The sequence below is a fragment of the Dermacentor variabilis genome, chromosome 4, assembly GCF_050947875.1.
Source record: "Dermacentor variabilis isolate Ectoservices chromosome 4, ASM5094787v1, whole genome shotgun sequence".
NCBI lineage: Eukaryota > Metazoa > Arthropoda > Arachnida > Ixodida > Ixodidae > Dermacentor > Dermacentor variabilis.
The window spans coordinates 7,243,853-7,259,057 of record NC_134571.1 but is presented as its reverse complement, the minus strand read 5'-3'; the positions used below and the strand labels follow the sequence as shown (position 1 = coordinate 7,259,057).

Genomic DNA, 15,205 nt, shown 5'->3' with positions numbered 1-15,205 from the left:
TGACGGGGGGGGCACCTGCAACAAGTGAGTTCCTTCAAGGGGGAGGGGGGTGCAGGGAGCCATCGAACTTATGCGTTGTTTTGACTATTTTTAACTGGGCTGAAAGCCTTCTAAACACATTAGTGTGTGTAAGGTATTCCAGCATTGCAGTAAGATATAAATCAAAATTTAGCATATGTACACAGCAGTGCTTCTGCTAAGAAAACGAAAATTTATATAATGCATGGTACAGCACATACATAAAAAACAGTATTAAATAAAAAAAGACAAGTACCCAGCAGCAACAAAATAACATCGGTTAACTAGATCGCAACCTAACTTCAAAAGTATATTTTACAACAGGATAAAGAACCAGCACCTCTAAGCAATGTGCATATCAATTCCAACTTTGTTAAAGATGCGCTAGATTACAAAAAAAAAAAAAATTGAACACTTGTGGCGCTGGCTGGCGATTCTAAATGCTCGAAATGATAGTGTCTACCAACCGGGAAAACTGAGGGAATTTGTGCTTCTATCAGGAAAAATTAGCTGTAAATTTGTTGAAAGGGAACGAAAGTTGTGGTAATGCTGGCTCAAGTAACAGACAGCAATCGTAACGACGGCCTTTTGTCGACTGGAGGAGTTGCCAGTGTACAGTCAACGATTGACTTTCTGGATGCCCAATAATTCGGACGGTTTCGCACTATCACCACGTACCCCATAGATTCACCGTATCAGAAAGACTGAAATTTCGCACACGAGAACCCTTTGCCATCCAATTTTCCAGACTTTTTGTCGTGACCCTAGGTCCGAAACGGCATTAATCAAAGCCACCACCACTGCTGTTTTGATTACCTTGCCACCTCGAACCGGTGCTCTTGCACGCAAATCTGCTGGAAGCCATAGCCACCACTGCGGCAATGCTAGGCCTAACTGCTTAGATGTTCGCTATTAAGCTTCTTTCCATTGGGCGCCGTGTTTTTCATTAAAATAATTCTCCGCTGTCAGCAATGGCATTGACTCCGCCTTTGTGGTCCTCGCAATTGGCTTCGAAGCTTGGAAAGCACTGTGCGTTGTATAATGCCGGTTCCCGAAAGTCAGCTTTGCCTCTGTACAGAAATGTTACTTGGTGAAGCATAACAAGCGTGGGAAGGGGCAATTGCCACGGGACACAGTATGTATTCCTTAATTATACACATGTGCACACATGTATCTCCTGTCACATTACGAGCACCAATATGCCTAATAAGTGTACTGACAGGCCTTCAGAGCTTTTTCGAATGTGCCTGTGGCGGTTTGAGCCCTTAAAGGCAGTAAAAGACATGCATTAATTTTTTTCCAAGTGGCCGATTTTTCGGACGTTTTCGCGGCCCCTAGGCACCAAGAAGATGCTTCGAATTGTCTGTGGGGTGAACGAGTGGCGGAAGGAGGACAAGAACAGAAAGGAAGCGTGCTGCAGCCGCTTTGAAGGAGCTTGATCTCAAAAAGCAATGTTTTGGCTGACGCCGAGATGCAGCTGTCCCTCGTACAAACCAAAATAAAGTCTTAATAGCAGTGAAGCACAACACTGAGGCGTCGTACGCGGGCTGAGAGTATGTCAGGACAGTTAAGGTTGACTTATGAGCTGTTGCGAGAGAATCTCAATTATGACGAAGCTTGGGCCTCATACCATTGAGCTTGCTATCAGTTGATAGAAACAGCTCATATTTGAAAATACTTGCTTCTGTATGCGTCTCCTTTTTATTCGTATTTGAGAATGTCCGACTTGATTTGCAATTTTTTTTAAAGACATTTTATTTGCTGTGCACTTTACTAACCCCTCCCTTCTATTCTCTTTTTCAATAAAATAAACATCGCTCCTTAGTATTCAGATTGGATTAAGTCGTCTTTTTTTAAATTTTTTCAGATGCTTGCTAGAAAGTGACAGCATCGGGCGACATAGTTACCCGTCTTGACATAAAACACAGTTCTGTGTTGCTCAGGAAAATTTGCAAAGGCACTCGGGAAAAACCTGGAAAACTCAGGGAATTTGCAAATGTCAACTTGGTAGACTACCTGGAAATGGAAAAAAGAATAACAAAAACAAATAGAAGAGAGGAGAAAACTGCAAAAATAGAGCACACGATAGGCATTTCACTCAGTGTCACATTTAGTCATACAATACAGCAGGCTTCACAAATGCAATAACAGCTCTCCGACTATTCACTACACAAGCTAGGCCACCGACGTGGCCTCGGACAGCACCCTGTATGGAGCCTATTTCAAAGCAATGACAGAGACAGGGGAAAGCTTTGTCACAACAACAGCTGCCAATGCCTGTGCTGTGACAGTATGAGACAAAACACAGCCGGGATTTATTCGATGGTGAGTGGGTGTTCTGATACTGGTATGGGTATTGGTCCTATGCCTGTGCCGCACAATTTTCCCACGAAGTGCCGCAAAGATGCGGCGGTGGACCATTGTGCTGGCAGACGTATATGTCGATTACTGCGTGCGGTATCAAACATGTGGACTACATGCTGAAGATCTGTCTTATATGCAAGAGATCGCTCGACCGCAAGCACAGCTAGGTCGCTCAGACGGTTCTTTGTCATCTTGCTGTGAAGATAAGTCTTCAATCTTCGAAGGCACGAAAATGTGCGTTCGCAAGATGGTTGACGACGCCGATGTCGTCACGACAATAACACCTAGCTTGTGCAGTTCATGCAAGGCTAGTTTATATTCTCCCAAGACAGTCACCAATTGCAGCAGTGTCTATATTGCACTTCTTTTCGGCTTCAATGCGCTGAAGCTGTGTTATCAGCTTGCACTCAACTTCAATGCTTTCAATGTCGCATGCATAGTGCTTGGCAAAAGGTTTGAGTAAGGGGATGTCCATAAAATTCTCACTCCGTGGGTGCCAATTCCGCACAGTACATCATCATTCTCCGTGAACCACCTAGTCAGCTCCGCAATCAGGTGGTCCAAAACTGGTAGAAAAACTTTGACTCTGAATGTTTCCTTTGAATGTGGAGACTCTTCTTATGTTTGCTTTGAATCTGGAGACTCTTCTTCAATGGGCCATCCTTCGCTCAATACGTACTGTTCTAAATGCAGCGGAAGACGCGTCATTCTCTGCTTTTCTCTTTGGGATGCTCCATTCTCCTCAGAAATACTGCAAATTTGCGCCCAGACAGTGTCAAATATGTTCTGCAAATTTCTCATTTCGGAGAACTTGTCAATGACTGTGCGTGCCATGAGGCATGCCTAACTAATATTGCAGTCTCTACGTCGCAATAGGTCCGAAAGAACCTTAAGGCGGCTGAGTACCTTGGTAAATAGGCTTAAATGAAAGAGAAACGAGAAGTTCATTTGCTCAAGCAATCCGTTACCTGCCTGCTGTTTGTAGCGATGACTTCGGCGAGACGTACAAGGATAGCAAGAAAGCTTTTCATTGCCGCTGTGCAAGCCGCTATCTGACAGGCCCATCATGTATTGCTGAGATGCCGCAGTTCTGTCACTGGCAAAGACCTTTTCTGTACGTCTATGCACAGAGAGTGAATTGCAGATCCACTCAAGAAAACGTAGAGGCATACTAAAAGAGAGAAAAAATCCCTCACCGGTTTTATCACATTGCAGATATCCACGATGACTATAGATTGAGGCAGTGGTTCATGCAGCGAACGTACACTGCTTGCGGCACTTTCTGCCTGAAGAGCGCCTGGGCACCCCTTGAGGTACCGCTGCGAGCACTGCTTGAGAGTGAGCAAACCAACTAGCTGAAGTGGTTGGTGCCACCACTGCAGTGAACTAGAAGACTAGAAGGAGTCAGTGCAATGAGCGGAACACCTGCATCACATCGTGAATTGTGTGCCCAATGTGATCGTAGCTGCGGCACTGTCGTCACTCACTACTGAAGCTCCTGTTAGAACTCAATACGGTGAAGAGAATTTCTTAGACGTTTACCAGAGGCAACCCACCCCGTTCATCACCCGCCTATGCAGATGTCAACACAGCTTTGATGCCAACCGGTGACGGATCAAGAACCTCTACCTGAAAATGACAAACTGAACTAATGGCTGAAAGAGGCCCAAGTTGACGGCTACAAAATTGGTAGCTTGAGAGCACTGCCCCGGGCTGAAGCTTTTCACTGTTGACCCTGTCGCCATTTTCTCTTACTTGTGAAGCTCAGTATGTGCTTTTATAAAAATTAACCATGTATTATGTGCAAAGTAATGACAGAAATTTGGCGATGTTGTAAATACTAGGATGTGAACATTGCTTGGCATTAACGCTGGTCATTATTTGAGAAGTATTGGATATTTTATTCAATTCCCTTCTGGCACTATTGTGTTAACATTACAAAGTATATGTACACCTATGAGGAACTGTTGAGGTAGATTGCAAGAGCTAGCTTCACCTTTTTATTTTCTTTCTCTTAAGGGGGATGGGGGAGATAGAAAAATTATAAAAAGGAAAAGTAATTTCGTACTGTAGGCTCCTTAGTGAGCTTGTGCACAAGGCAACATGACTGTTACTGAACCATTTGTTCGATATATTGCTTTCCACCAGAGGTGGTGCCTTAATGAAAATGCCACAGGCAGCTTGTTTCTGACTTTTGAACATACTACTTCTACTGTTGGTCGCCAAAGTATAATTGTCACTGCCGTCTCTTGGGGAACATTACGACTCTAGTGTATTGGGGTTGCTTTCGCTTGCACACTTTCAACTAATGAGCGGCAACTTTTACATTGCCCTCTTATTCCCGTGTATGAACCAGAAAACACATCTGCATTTTCCAGTTACTGATATCCATCCTAAGGTTGTTTTTAGTAGGGATGTGTGAATAGTGAAATATTACTTGAATATGGATATTCATTGAAAGCTTTGCTTCAGAGATCAGATCAACTAGTAAACATTTCTTGCTATATCAAGATACAATCGAACCCACTTATAATGATACCGGTTGTAACAATATAGTATCAGTTATAACAATGAAAAGGTGCTGCACTGTCAACTTTTGTATGTTTTCCATGGTGAAAGAGCCCGCTTACTACAATGCCTCGATGCCACATTATCAGGTCCGTTCGATTTACCTTGCACTGCGTGAACTAGTTCCTGGCAGTTCAGAAAAAGTGCCACACTCATGCAGCGCCAGTTCAGCAGTGCAGACATAGCGCGACACTAGCGCCAAACTGAAACGAATGCTGAAGTGCAGGTAGTGCAGGCCTTCTGCTGGTCTTGGCGCTTCGCGAAGCGCCAGCTGCACGTCGACTTTTGTTCATGGATTGATCCAGCCTGCTCGCGGTTAGGCTAAAGTGTTTTGAAGGGTGTACAGGCTGGTTGATATGGTGGAAAGCGCTATGGATTGCGGCGCATCATCTGCAGCCATCGTTCAAACAGTTATTGAGCTGATGGACTCGGACAGTGAAGACGAGGACTTCGACGATGTTGTCACAATTCTAGCGCTGAAGCTAACTAGGTTGCAACGCAATAGAATTCCTAAGTACTGTGAAGAAGTCGTGAGTCGCTACTTTGATTTTGAATTTAAAAGACTTTTCCGCCTATCGCGCGAGACGTTTGATAGACTTGCTACCAGATACATGGCGTCGCCGTTCTTCCCGAGCGCGACAAGAGGACGTCCAAGGGTTAGTGCCGAAAAGACATGCTTGGTGGTTTTGTGTTACTTGGGTGGACAGTGCAGTATGTACTCTTTGGCTGACCGCTTCGACCTTGCCGTGTCGACTGTACACAGCTGTGTCGTGCGAATGTTGGATTTCCTCAACAGTATCAGTGAGGAGGTTATTGCGTGGCCTGGCCGGCAGGAGCAGGAGCGCAGCAAGGCGAGCTTCCTCGCAAAAACCGGTGGCAAGGGGCCCCAAAACACAGTAGGCTGTATTGATGGCTGCCACGTCGAGATCAACAAGCCGACGGAATCTCCTCATTCTTACTACAACCGAAAGAAGTGGCCTTCAATTGTGCTGCAAGGCATTGTCAATGACAGAAACAAGTTCCTGGATGTATTTATTGGATTCCCTGGCTCGGCACACGACGCAAGGGTGCTGCGTGAAAGCCCTTTCTTTGAAGAAGCCGCATTGAAATGCTGCAATGGATATATCCTTGGAGATTCAGCATATCCCCTCCTACCATGGCTGATGACGCCTTACCGAGACAACGAGGCTACTTTCCCGTCGTGGAAGAAAAAGTTCAACGTGGTTCATTCGCAGCAAAGAGTTGCAGTTGAGAATGCTTTCGGATTGCTGAAGCAGCGCTTCAGGCGGCTGTATCTCGTCGATGCTGCAAGCATCAAACAGTGTGTACTTACTGTCATGGGTGCATGTGTTCTGCACAACTTGTGCAATGAAGAGAGAGATTTTTTTGACGAACTGCGGCAGCTGCCAGTGCAAGAAGAAGTTGTCAATGATGAAGACACCGATATCTTCATTGACCGTGGTGTGGCAGGATTTAGCGAGAGCTTGCGAGAAAATATTGCTCAGAATCAGTGCTGATGCTGTATACATTTCAGTGTACACATGAAGCATTTTTTGTCATGGGCATGTGTGCACAAGTGCCAGCAGCAAAGAACAGTGTATTGAATAGCACATCCATTTCTGGTACCTGCAGGGCTGATAACACTGCCTTTATAGCTATTCTAACTACTCTTATAGTCACTGCAGCTATGTACAAGGTGTGGATGCACAGTTTTTGAATTTGAATGTTGCTGAAAGTTAATGCCATTAGCTATTGACCCCATAGAGAAAGTCAATAAATGGTTAATGCATGTAAGGGTGCTGTGTGCGATTTACTACTTAGCCGAAATGAGGGCTGATGCAGGATGTGTTGCAAGACACATCGTTATAGCACATGCATTAAATGAGGCTTGAGAACCACTGCCAAACATATGCTTGTAGTAAAGCATGTTTTAGTCATCTTGTATCAGTGACTGGTGAGAAAGCAACATGACAATCAATGTTTTTGGCAATTTATTCGACCTGGGTAGCTTTAGCCTCAACTGCTGTAACAAGCCGCTCCAGCAAAGCCATCTTTTTTTCAAAGCGCTCGGCCCGATCCTTTTTGGCCTCCTGGAAAACATCCAGGAGGGTGTTGATGGAAGTGTCCCTGCGGCGCCGCTTGTGGAGTACATCATCCTGGGGCTGTTGCGATGGCCCTGCCTCGTTGTTGCAACTGGCCTCTGTGTCTGAAGGTGTACTGGAACAAGCATTTTAGGTTGAAAACACTTTTTGGAACTGCTCCATAATTAAGCTCAGGCAGTCTTACCATAAATCTTCAGCCTGTATTGCTTTTCCTGGGGCTAAAAGGAATGGGGGTGCAATGTGATGCTCGCGCTCCAGTACCTCACCTAGCTCCCTAAAAAAATATGTTCAAAACATTCATGAATGGCAGCTCAAGTAAATCCACAGTGGCAAGAACCGCAGAACATTTCATGATGCAGCACAAAAGGCAAAATGAGCAAGGGGTTTTTGGTGAGCCTCTGTCTGCTAACCAACATTCCAAGAAGTAGACTTGTCTGTCTTGGTGAAAACGAGTCCACTTGTTAAATGTTGGCTATCAGGCCAAGGCTCTCCTCTACCTCTTGTTCAGTTTGCTATGATTTTGACCTCCAGTAAATGTACTTACTCTTCATGGCTGCAGTTGACGCGCGAATGGCCTGAGGAGTTGTTCTTCGTCTTTGCTCGTTTGTATGCCCTTTCTAAACTCTTCCATTTATTTTCGGCCTGAATTGGGCTCACATTGCAATTAAAGCGTTTGTTTATTGCATTGGCAAGGGCTTGCCACAGTGCCTTCTTCGTCCTGAAAAGATGCAGAGCATAAAAATATATTTTTCCATTTAACAAAGCAAAAGTCAGCAACAGGGGTTTCTCAAAATGTCTGCAGACCAATAAAGACCACTGAGAGCATTTAGAGGCTCCTGCACTGGTGTGATGACCTCTAGGGTGGACTCGCAAGGAGCAAGGAAAATGATCTCGTTCAGCAGTTTCTGAAATTTCATTACTCTCAATGGCCAAATTGGCATTACATAGGGAAGGAAGCTTCATCAAAACGTAGTTATATCAGCATGTTGTGATGATCATGATGTTACTAACAGGTTAATACCAGTTATTTAAACAGACGAGCCAAACCTACCAGTGCTGGCAGCATGATGAGAATAAACATACACATGATGGAATATTTCAACAGCGCTAAAAAAGACACACACATAGACAGGGTCAGGAGGGGCACGCCGAACTCCAACTGGCTTTATTTTTCTTTTTTTTTTTAAACAAGTAAAAACGACAACTTTCCGTGCGGGCTTCACAATGACAGTAGGCATCCGAACCTGTATACATACGTACAAATGTGCATATTAGCAGCTATATATGTGTATATATATATATATATATATATATATATATATATATATATATATATATATATATATATATATATATTGCATAACATATATGAAAAGAACCAGGGAATGAAGGAGGGAAACCGCTAAAATTATGGTCAGTAAGCTTGTCTAATCACCCAGTAGCTTGGCCAAGCATGATAGAACCCCACAAAGACCTTTAACAAAAAGCTTACCGGAAGCCCCCTTTTTTCCCAAGAAGAGCCTTCTTTTCCTTGTAGTCCGAAATCAGGAACCGTGTCCTGCTTTCAGACCACAGTTCAGTGGTATCTGATTCCGGCACGTCCCGTGCCACTTCTGCAGGTGCCTCCTGTGCCGCCGTTTCTGCTGCTGCTGGCGACTGGGTGCCGGTAGACGGCTGCTGATCCGCAAACACTACGGACATAACTGTCCCGTCTGGTTAAGAAGCAGAAAATTACTCAGTGCAACATAATAATCTAGTCTGTGGCTGTACAATGCCGGATGTACAAAAGCTAACAATTTTTGTTTTTGTCAAGAGCAGTATATCCCAACAACGTAAACACAACTGTTTAGACGCAAGCGTACCGCATCCAATAGCTAGAACACCATTGAGTGCACATGCGGAATCAATATAAGTATAAAAAGTTACCTTTAAACGCTAACCTACGCACCGATATTGCGCCCCGTTAGCACACACAAAGAAGTATTAGTGCTAATAAGCACAAATAGGTATCAGTTTACTACAGATAGTCGTGGGCCAAGGAAAGGTAAGCTGTCATACAGAAACTAACTCGCAGCAGTTAATGATGCGATTAGCGCGCTGACTACAGCGAAATATTTCTTGCGGGTATGACGTTACAAGCACAATGCTTCGTGCACACACGTGTCTCATGCAACATGGAGCTGTGCCCAAACATACCTTCTGTCCTGTACGCATAGCCGTTCTCTTGCCAAACACGGCTCCCATCTTCATTGACGATCGGCGTCAGCTGCGTTGCCACGCCGTCTATTGAAACGCAAATGCTGCCGTCGTCTGCTGCCATAGCTGTTGCGCTTGTGCACGACCGGCACTACCTCCGAACACGGTGCAGGGCCTGCCTGAACTAGCCCTGCACGACGCCTGCACTTGTTTAAAACGAACGCCGTAGTTCAGAGGGCGCCACGTTGCACTGCCAAAACGAATGGCCGAGTGTGGCACTACATGAACTAGTTCAGGTAGTGCAGATAAATCGAACGGACCTATCGGTTGTAATGATGAAGTCTGAGTGCTAGGTGTCTGTGCTGAAAGGTAGTGAAATGCTAAATCCTTGAAAAGAAAATAGAACACGCGAAATTCAAGCTGCTACATGATGGCCTACTGCTCCAACAGCCGCCGCGCGTTAATTTTCTATTCTCTGTGCACCTTTGTCCCGTGGCCTTTCCACCCCTCCGAACACGAATGGGCTGCACCCATAACTCTATGCCGCGCCACCCTCCGAAACACGAATGGACCATGCCAACTGTGCTGCTCCCAGATTTTGCTCACTGGATCCGCATTCAGTGCAGTTCTGCAAACAGCTTTAATTGTTTGCATTTGTCTTTGTTCGTTGCGTCGAAATCATTCTTGGCCATGTGGTTTCTCAGCCTCGTTTGACTCGCCTCCGAAACGGAAAATGGCTGATCCGCTCGCTTATTATTGGCAATGCACGGCATTGGTGATGAAAAGAAAGCTCATGGCTATAGATTTAGAAACTAAGTGCTTCTAACTGATGAGGCAATCGGTGCAAGCATGCTTGCAACAGATAGTGACTGCGATGACAGCAGCGATGACGGGGTAGGGCACGCTGCCTCAACATTGTCCTCACAGGAGGCCTTGCAGATGATTCAATCTTTCCCTCCGGGGCTTTGTTTTCGTGAGGAACCTTCCGTGGAACACCTGGCTGCCTTGGAGAAAGATGTCTGCAAGCTTTGAGTAAAGCATGCAAGGCTGACGGACATGGGGTTTTACCCAGCAAGCCAGTGAGAAATATGTGGTGAGATGCTTGTGGTGATCTCACCTCAGCATTTCTTCTAGATTTCTCAAGCTCAGATGCTGCTGCGACAAGCTTCCCGCATTTTTTAAGAGGCGCCTTTTGGGGCCACCAAAGCGATGTCTTGGCGGAGCTCGCATATCACTCGCAGCCTGTGACCCCTCCTTGCAGTTGTTATAGTAGTGCCATGACTTAACACCGACAGCCGCAGCTTGTTTCATGCGATCGGAGCGCCCAGGAAGCAGTTAAACGAGTGAACATAATAAAAAACTGGATGGAGGAAGGTGGTGGGAAGATGCACTCGCCTCCCTGCCATTATAGTTTTCTCACACCAGCTCTGCCATCTCCCTATTTTGATTTTTTTTTCCTGCAACCCGGTTATAACAATGGAATTTTTGTGGCACTTGAATATTGTTATAAGTGAGTTCGACTGTATACAGAAAACACAGGACAAGCTAAGGTATGAACAAAAGAGTTGTATTCCCATCACATCCCCTATTTGTTAAGGGGACCGAAAACCAATTTTTGTGTGCACAATGGACAGTGTACCTGTCATTGTTCAACCCTGCAATGGTACACAGAAAACACCGTGGAACATCCTTTATCATAATTTTTTAATCTGTAGTTATGATCATGATCATGAAGTCGTATGCTGGAAACAGTGATAGCTGAGTGTGATAGTGATTGCATTGGTGGAAAGCAGTGGAATAGGCATGCCAATAGTGTTATTTGTGTAACACTGGCATCCATTTGTGGCACGATTAGCCAATGACATTTTGTATCTCACAGGGACACCACTTGGGGTACTCACTTGCATGCGTCACCATGCAAATGAGGGACACCACAGCTCTGCCGTTCCGCTCAGTGCCGGTTGTTTGCGTTAACCTATTTTTAGCTCATAATATGCATGGAATAAAGTGCAAACATCTATGTAATATAAAGACTGCGAACTTAAAAAATAATTATGGTGCACTTAACAGTGAACTTATGCCCTGTAATCTGATCGCGTAGCTGTGTTTCGTGCAGTGAACGAACGTCTTTAGGAAAAAAATTGTACAAAAGAGAAAGAGTGTAAAACACCACCATGAACTACTATGACCAACTTGACCTACACTATGACCAACAAGCGAAATTAGTTATCTCCCACTCAAATTTTCACCGCTCTAGATGCCACATTCACTCTCCCATGATGTCATGTGGTGGCACCAATAGCAGCAGGACATTAGCAAAGTTGGTGGGCCACGGTTGCCGAGCCTGTTGACGGTGTCACCATGGCTTCTGCAAAGGGGCGGCACTTGGTCATATATCAATGGCCATTGCGTCACTTTTACAGTTACAACAGCTTCGCAAGAAGGCCGTTGGTGTGCTTATGCGCATGACATGCGATGCATGATTCCCATAGTTGCAACACCTTGGCCGTGCGATCCTTAAAATGGTTGTAAAATGTAATGCATTAGCTTTTCTTGCAGTACTGGCAGTATCTTGTGAACATAGATCGCACATTACATTTTTAACCAATGATGATAGCGTTAGTTCTTGACGTCACGTCCTGTGTACAAGGTACACGAAATCACTCCGTCGAGGCAATGCTATCAGTGCCGCCCAACATGATTTTCTTGGTGTGTTGCAGGGCCCCTGTAATGGAGGCAAATGAAAGCGCACTTATTGGGCATGCGAAGTGAGCAGCAAATAAAAGGTCAGCCCATTTGACATAGTCATGGCCATGAAATACAGCTACAGAATATGACCATAAAGTATGTTTTGTAGGTGCTGGTTTCAATGTAATGATGAAAGCGGCTTCTAGTTCTAAGAAATAAATTGCAGTAAAACACTCTCAATACATTTCTTAGAGGATCACAGAAAAAGGACATATGATCTGGGAAAACGTAACATTTGGTAATGCTTGTGGCAGCACTACTGATGAGACCAGAAGCTATTCTCACAGAATAAGCATATTTGAAGTTGAATAGGAAGCCAACAAGCTGTTGAAAGCATGTTCTGTAAAGCCTGTTATCGCTGTCTGGTGAAGGATCATTTTTGGAGTGGTTGTAGCTATGAACCACAGTAAATGTATCCTGTGATTTCCATCTGGTGCTCAAGTTGAATCTTTGATAATAATCTCTTTTCGAGGACTCGCAGCCATTTTTAATTTTCCGTTCAGCCTTGTATTTCAAAGTAACCATGCAAGGTCATGAGACAGCTTTTGTGAACGTAGGGCATTCCACCTCCTCTCAGTTCTCAATTTGATAAGCTGCTTTTAGGTCAGCAACCAGCTGCAATCTCAACAGGGCAGGGGTCTTCCTGTGCTGCACCGCCGATTTTTGTAGGGTAATGTTTTCATAGCGATATGCGGCAGTTAATGTAGGCGCAGCCCACAGATGATGCCACATTGGCCCCTTCATGACCTCAATTTTGGAAGGAATACACATTACCTTATGGAAAGTAAAAATAGCTGGTGCTGCAGAGTGCGAAAGCCAAGAAAATTGAAGAAACAGGGACATATTAACGCAGTTATACTGTACCATGCACAATGTTGCCGATTTGAACATTTGACGTCATCACAAACAAAACAATGTTGAAGAAGTCAAGGTAACAAATCTGTAGAGGACAAGGTGGTCCTAGTTGGGTCATTGAAAATTATTATGTAGGATAACACTGTCAATGAAAAATGCTCTTCACATGGAGCAGAAGGGACAGCCTGATGCAGGCCAGCCACAAACGACTAGGATGTAAAGTTCTTGAATCATTGTCAATAATGCGAGATATTTAGTACAGACCTCATGAAATTACAATAGGAGATGGTCCATTCATACTGAATTATGCCAAGTAAAACTAATCACAGCAACTAACACAAATACACTGAATGAGATGGCCAGCTGTAGGGCACTGTGCCAACTTCTACACAAGCCAAGATGCTATTTTATCTGCCGTTACGCACTGCAGAGAATCTTGCTTTTCTACATTTCGTATTGCTTGGCTCACTGCCTGAGAATGGCTGACCAGTCTGTCAAGTTGTGCCATGTTTCTTTTTTCTCTTCACTTTACAGCTGAAATGAAGAAATTGTTGGCCAAGTTCTCGGATGACACTGAGGGAGGAGCCCACAAGGACAAACTGCAGGAGCTTGTCACTAGGGTCCACATTGCCAATGACGAGTGCGACTATGGCATGGGTCTCGAGTTCAGCATCACCCTGTTTTGTGCTGGCCATACCAGTCTGCACCCAACCATCGACATGCTGGGTGGCCTTGCCTACCATCTCCTTGATCGGGAACCATTTGCCCGTATCCTCAAGGCCCACCTGAAGCGCAGACTTAAATCCCCTAATGTCATTGTTCCAAGCTAAAATGCTTCTGTTTGGCTTGGCATAGCAAGCGAGTGTACTCCTGTATGTAATAGGAGTGTGTGGCACTGAATGGAGTGGGCATAGCAGTGGTGCCCCAGTTTGCACAGAATGGTGTAATGTTCGGATGTCTGCTCACATTTGAGTATCCGTGATGCTAAGTGGTGGATATAAGTGGCGTGATTTTTCCTTACAGATGTATGTTAGTCAAGAATTTAATAGAGCTGCTGTTTCATCTTTCAAACCACGCAAGGGCATAGACATGTTTATAAAACCCAAAGTTTCGTTTACGGATGTCTTATTAATATCCCTGCTCATTCAGTTTTTGGGGTTCCAACACTCTAATCGATTGTGCATTGTCTAACCTTTCGAATCCACCCGACGCAGGAGTACTTGAAAGTGACATTACTGACCATTTTCCCCTTTTTCTGTGCACTACATCTGCACATTGTTCCTATTCCCATTCTTACACCAAACTTGTTTTTGATAAAAAATTGTTCTCAGCAGCTATATCTCAGTGATTGGTCTTTCACTCTTGACACCAGTGATCCGCAGGTAGCCTTCTCTCGATTTATAACAAAGTTGATATCTTACTATGATACCTACTCTCAGATAAGTAAATGCAGAAAGAAAGTAGCTTCACCTGAAAATCCCTGGGTCACCGATAGTTTGGTAAAGGCCATGCGCACACGATAAAACCTATATAAAAAAACTAAGACAATGATTCAATATAAACCTACATGCGCAGTACAAGAAATTCTGCAACACACTTTCTTCACGGCTTAAAAAAGCTAAAACCAAATATTATGAAGAAAAAATACTTAGATGTGGTTCTGATGTAAAGAAAAAAATGGCAAATAGTGAACTCATTTTTTAATAGGAAACAAAGAGCTGATAGCATAACTAAAATATCCCACAATGGTAATACTTATTGTCCTTTACTGTTCTCATTCACAATGTACACTGTTATTTTGTAAATCATTTAAATCCCTTTATAATATTGTTACAGATGGGATGGGTTTATTCACAAGATGAGATGGTTAGCGTAGAGCAAGCAACAGGATGGTCATGCAAGGCCAACAGGCGCCAGCCAGCTCCTCGTGCACACCTCTACTTTCTCTTCCTTCGGCTGTGTTGTGCAGTGTGACAGCTTCTCTGGGGGCAGACGAAGCTCTCCGAGCGAGTTATGTAGCCCGATGGTGATAGAGCTTGCGGCGGGCGACGTGCACGACTTATGTTTTACGTGACCACCGGCTGTGCGAAGTCACTCTTGCGATTACGTATGTCACGTCACTCAAGCGTTTCAGTATGACGTATGGGCCAGTGTATCGTGATAAAGATTTTGTGTACAGCCCCTTTTTCTGTACCGGTGTCCAAAGCCAAACAAGGTCCCCAGGAGCAAATGTGACGAGCATATGTCGATCGTCATAATGAGCCTTCGCACGATTTTGAGAGGAGAGTCCTCTCAAGACGGGCTTCTTCGGCACGACATAAAGTCTGGCCTATGTAAGAGTCATCATGTGGAGA

The 15,205-nt window shown here is 44.5% G+C and overlaps 2 protein-coding genes and 1 pseudogene across 2 annotated transcripts in view; 1 reads left to right on the top strand and 2 right to left on the bottom strand.

Moving 5' to 3' along the window:
* Hpf1 (Histone PARylation factor 1) overlaps window positions 1–14,190 on the top strand; it is a 45,376-nt gene extending 31,186 nt beyond the window's left edge. The window contains exon 7 of the mRNA XM_075688034.1: window positions 13,386–14,190. Coding sequence (XP_075544149.1) covers window positions 13,386–13,681 — 296 coding nt within the window. The 3' untranslated portion in view covers window positions 13,682–14,190. The remainder of the gene's footprint in view (window positions 1–13,385) is intronic.
* On the bottom strand, window positions 1,341–3,947 carry LOC142577634 (zinc finger MYM-type protein 1-like; annotated as a pseudogene).
* On the bottom strand, window positions 6,755–12,784 carry LOC142578619 (uncharacterized). Its single transcript, XM_075688036.1, has 4 exons — window positions 8,545–12,784; window positions 7,597–7,770; window positions 7,237–7,326; window positions 6,755–7,167 (listed from the first exon to the last, which is right to left on the bottom strand). Exons 1-4 carry the CDS (start codon window positions 8,751–8,753, stop codon window positions 6,942–6,944), a joined length of 699 nt encoding a protein of 232 aa, XP_075544151.1. The 5' UTR covers window positions 8,754–12,784; the 3' UTR covers window positions 6,755–6,941.
* Window positions 14,191–15,205: the final 1,015 nt, after the last annotated feature.

Bases quoted from the DNA above. Each gene is read 5' to 3' on its own strand.
- LOC142578619 (XM_075688036.1), bottom strand. From the start codon at position 8,753: ATGTCCGTAGTGTTTGCGGATCAGCAGCCGTCTACCGGCACCCAGTCG. The intron at 7,327-7,596 runs GTAAGTACATTT...ATATTTTTTTAG, and splicing joins GTCAACTGCAGCCATGAAGA to GGAGCTAGGTGAGGTACTGG. The intron at 7,168-7,236 runs GTAAGACTGCCT...TGCTTGTTCCAG, and splicing joins ATACAGGCTGAAGATTTATG to TACACCTTCAGACACAGAGG.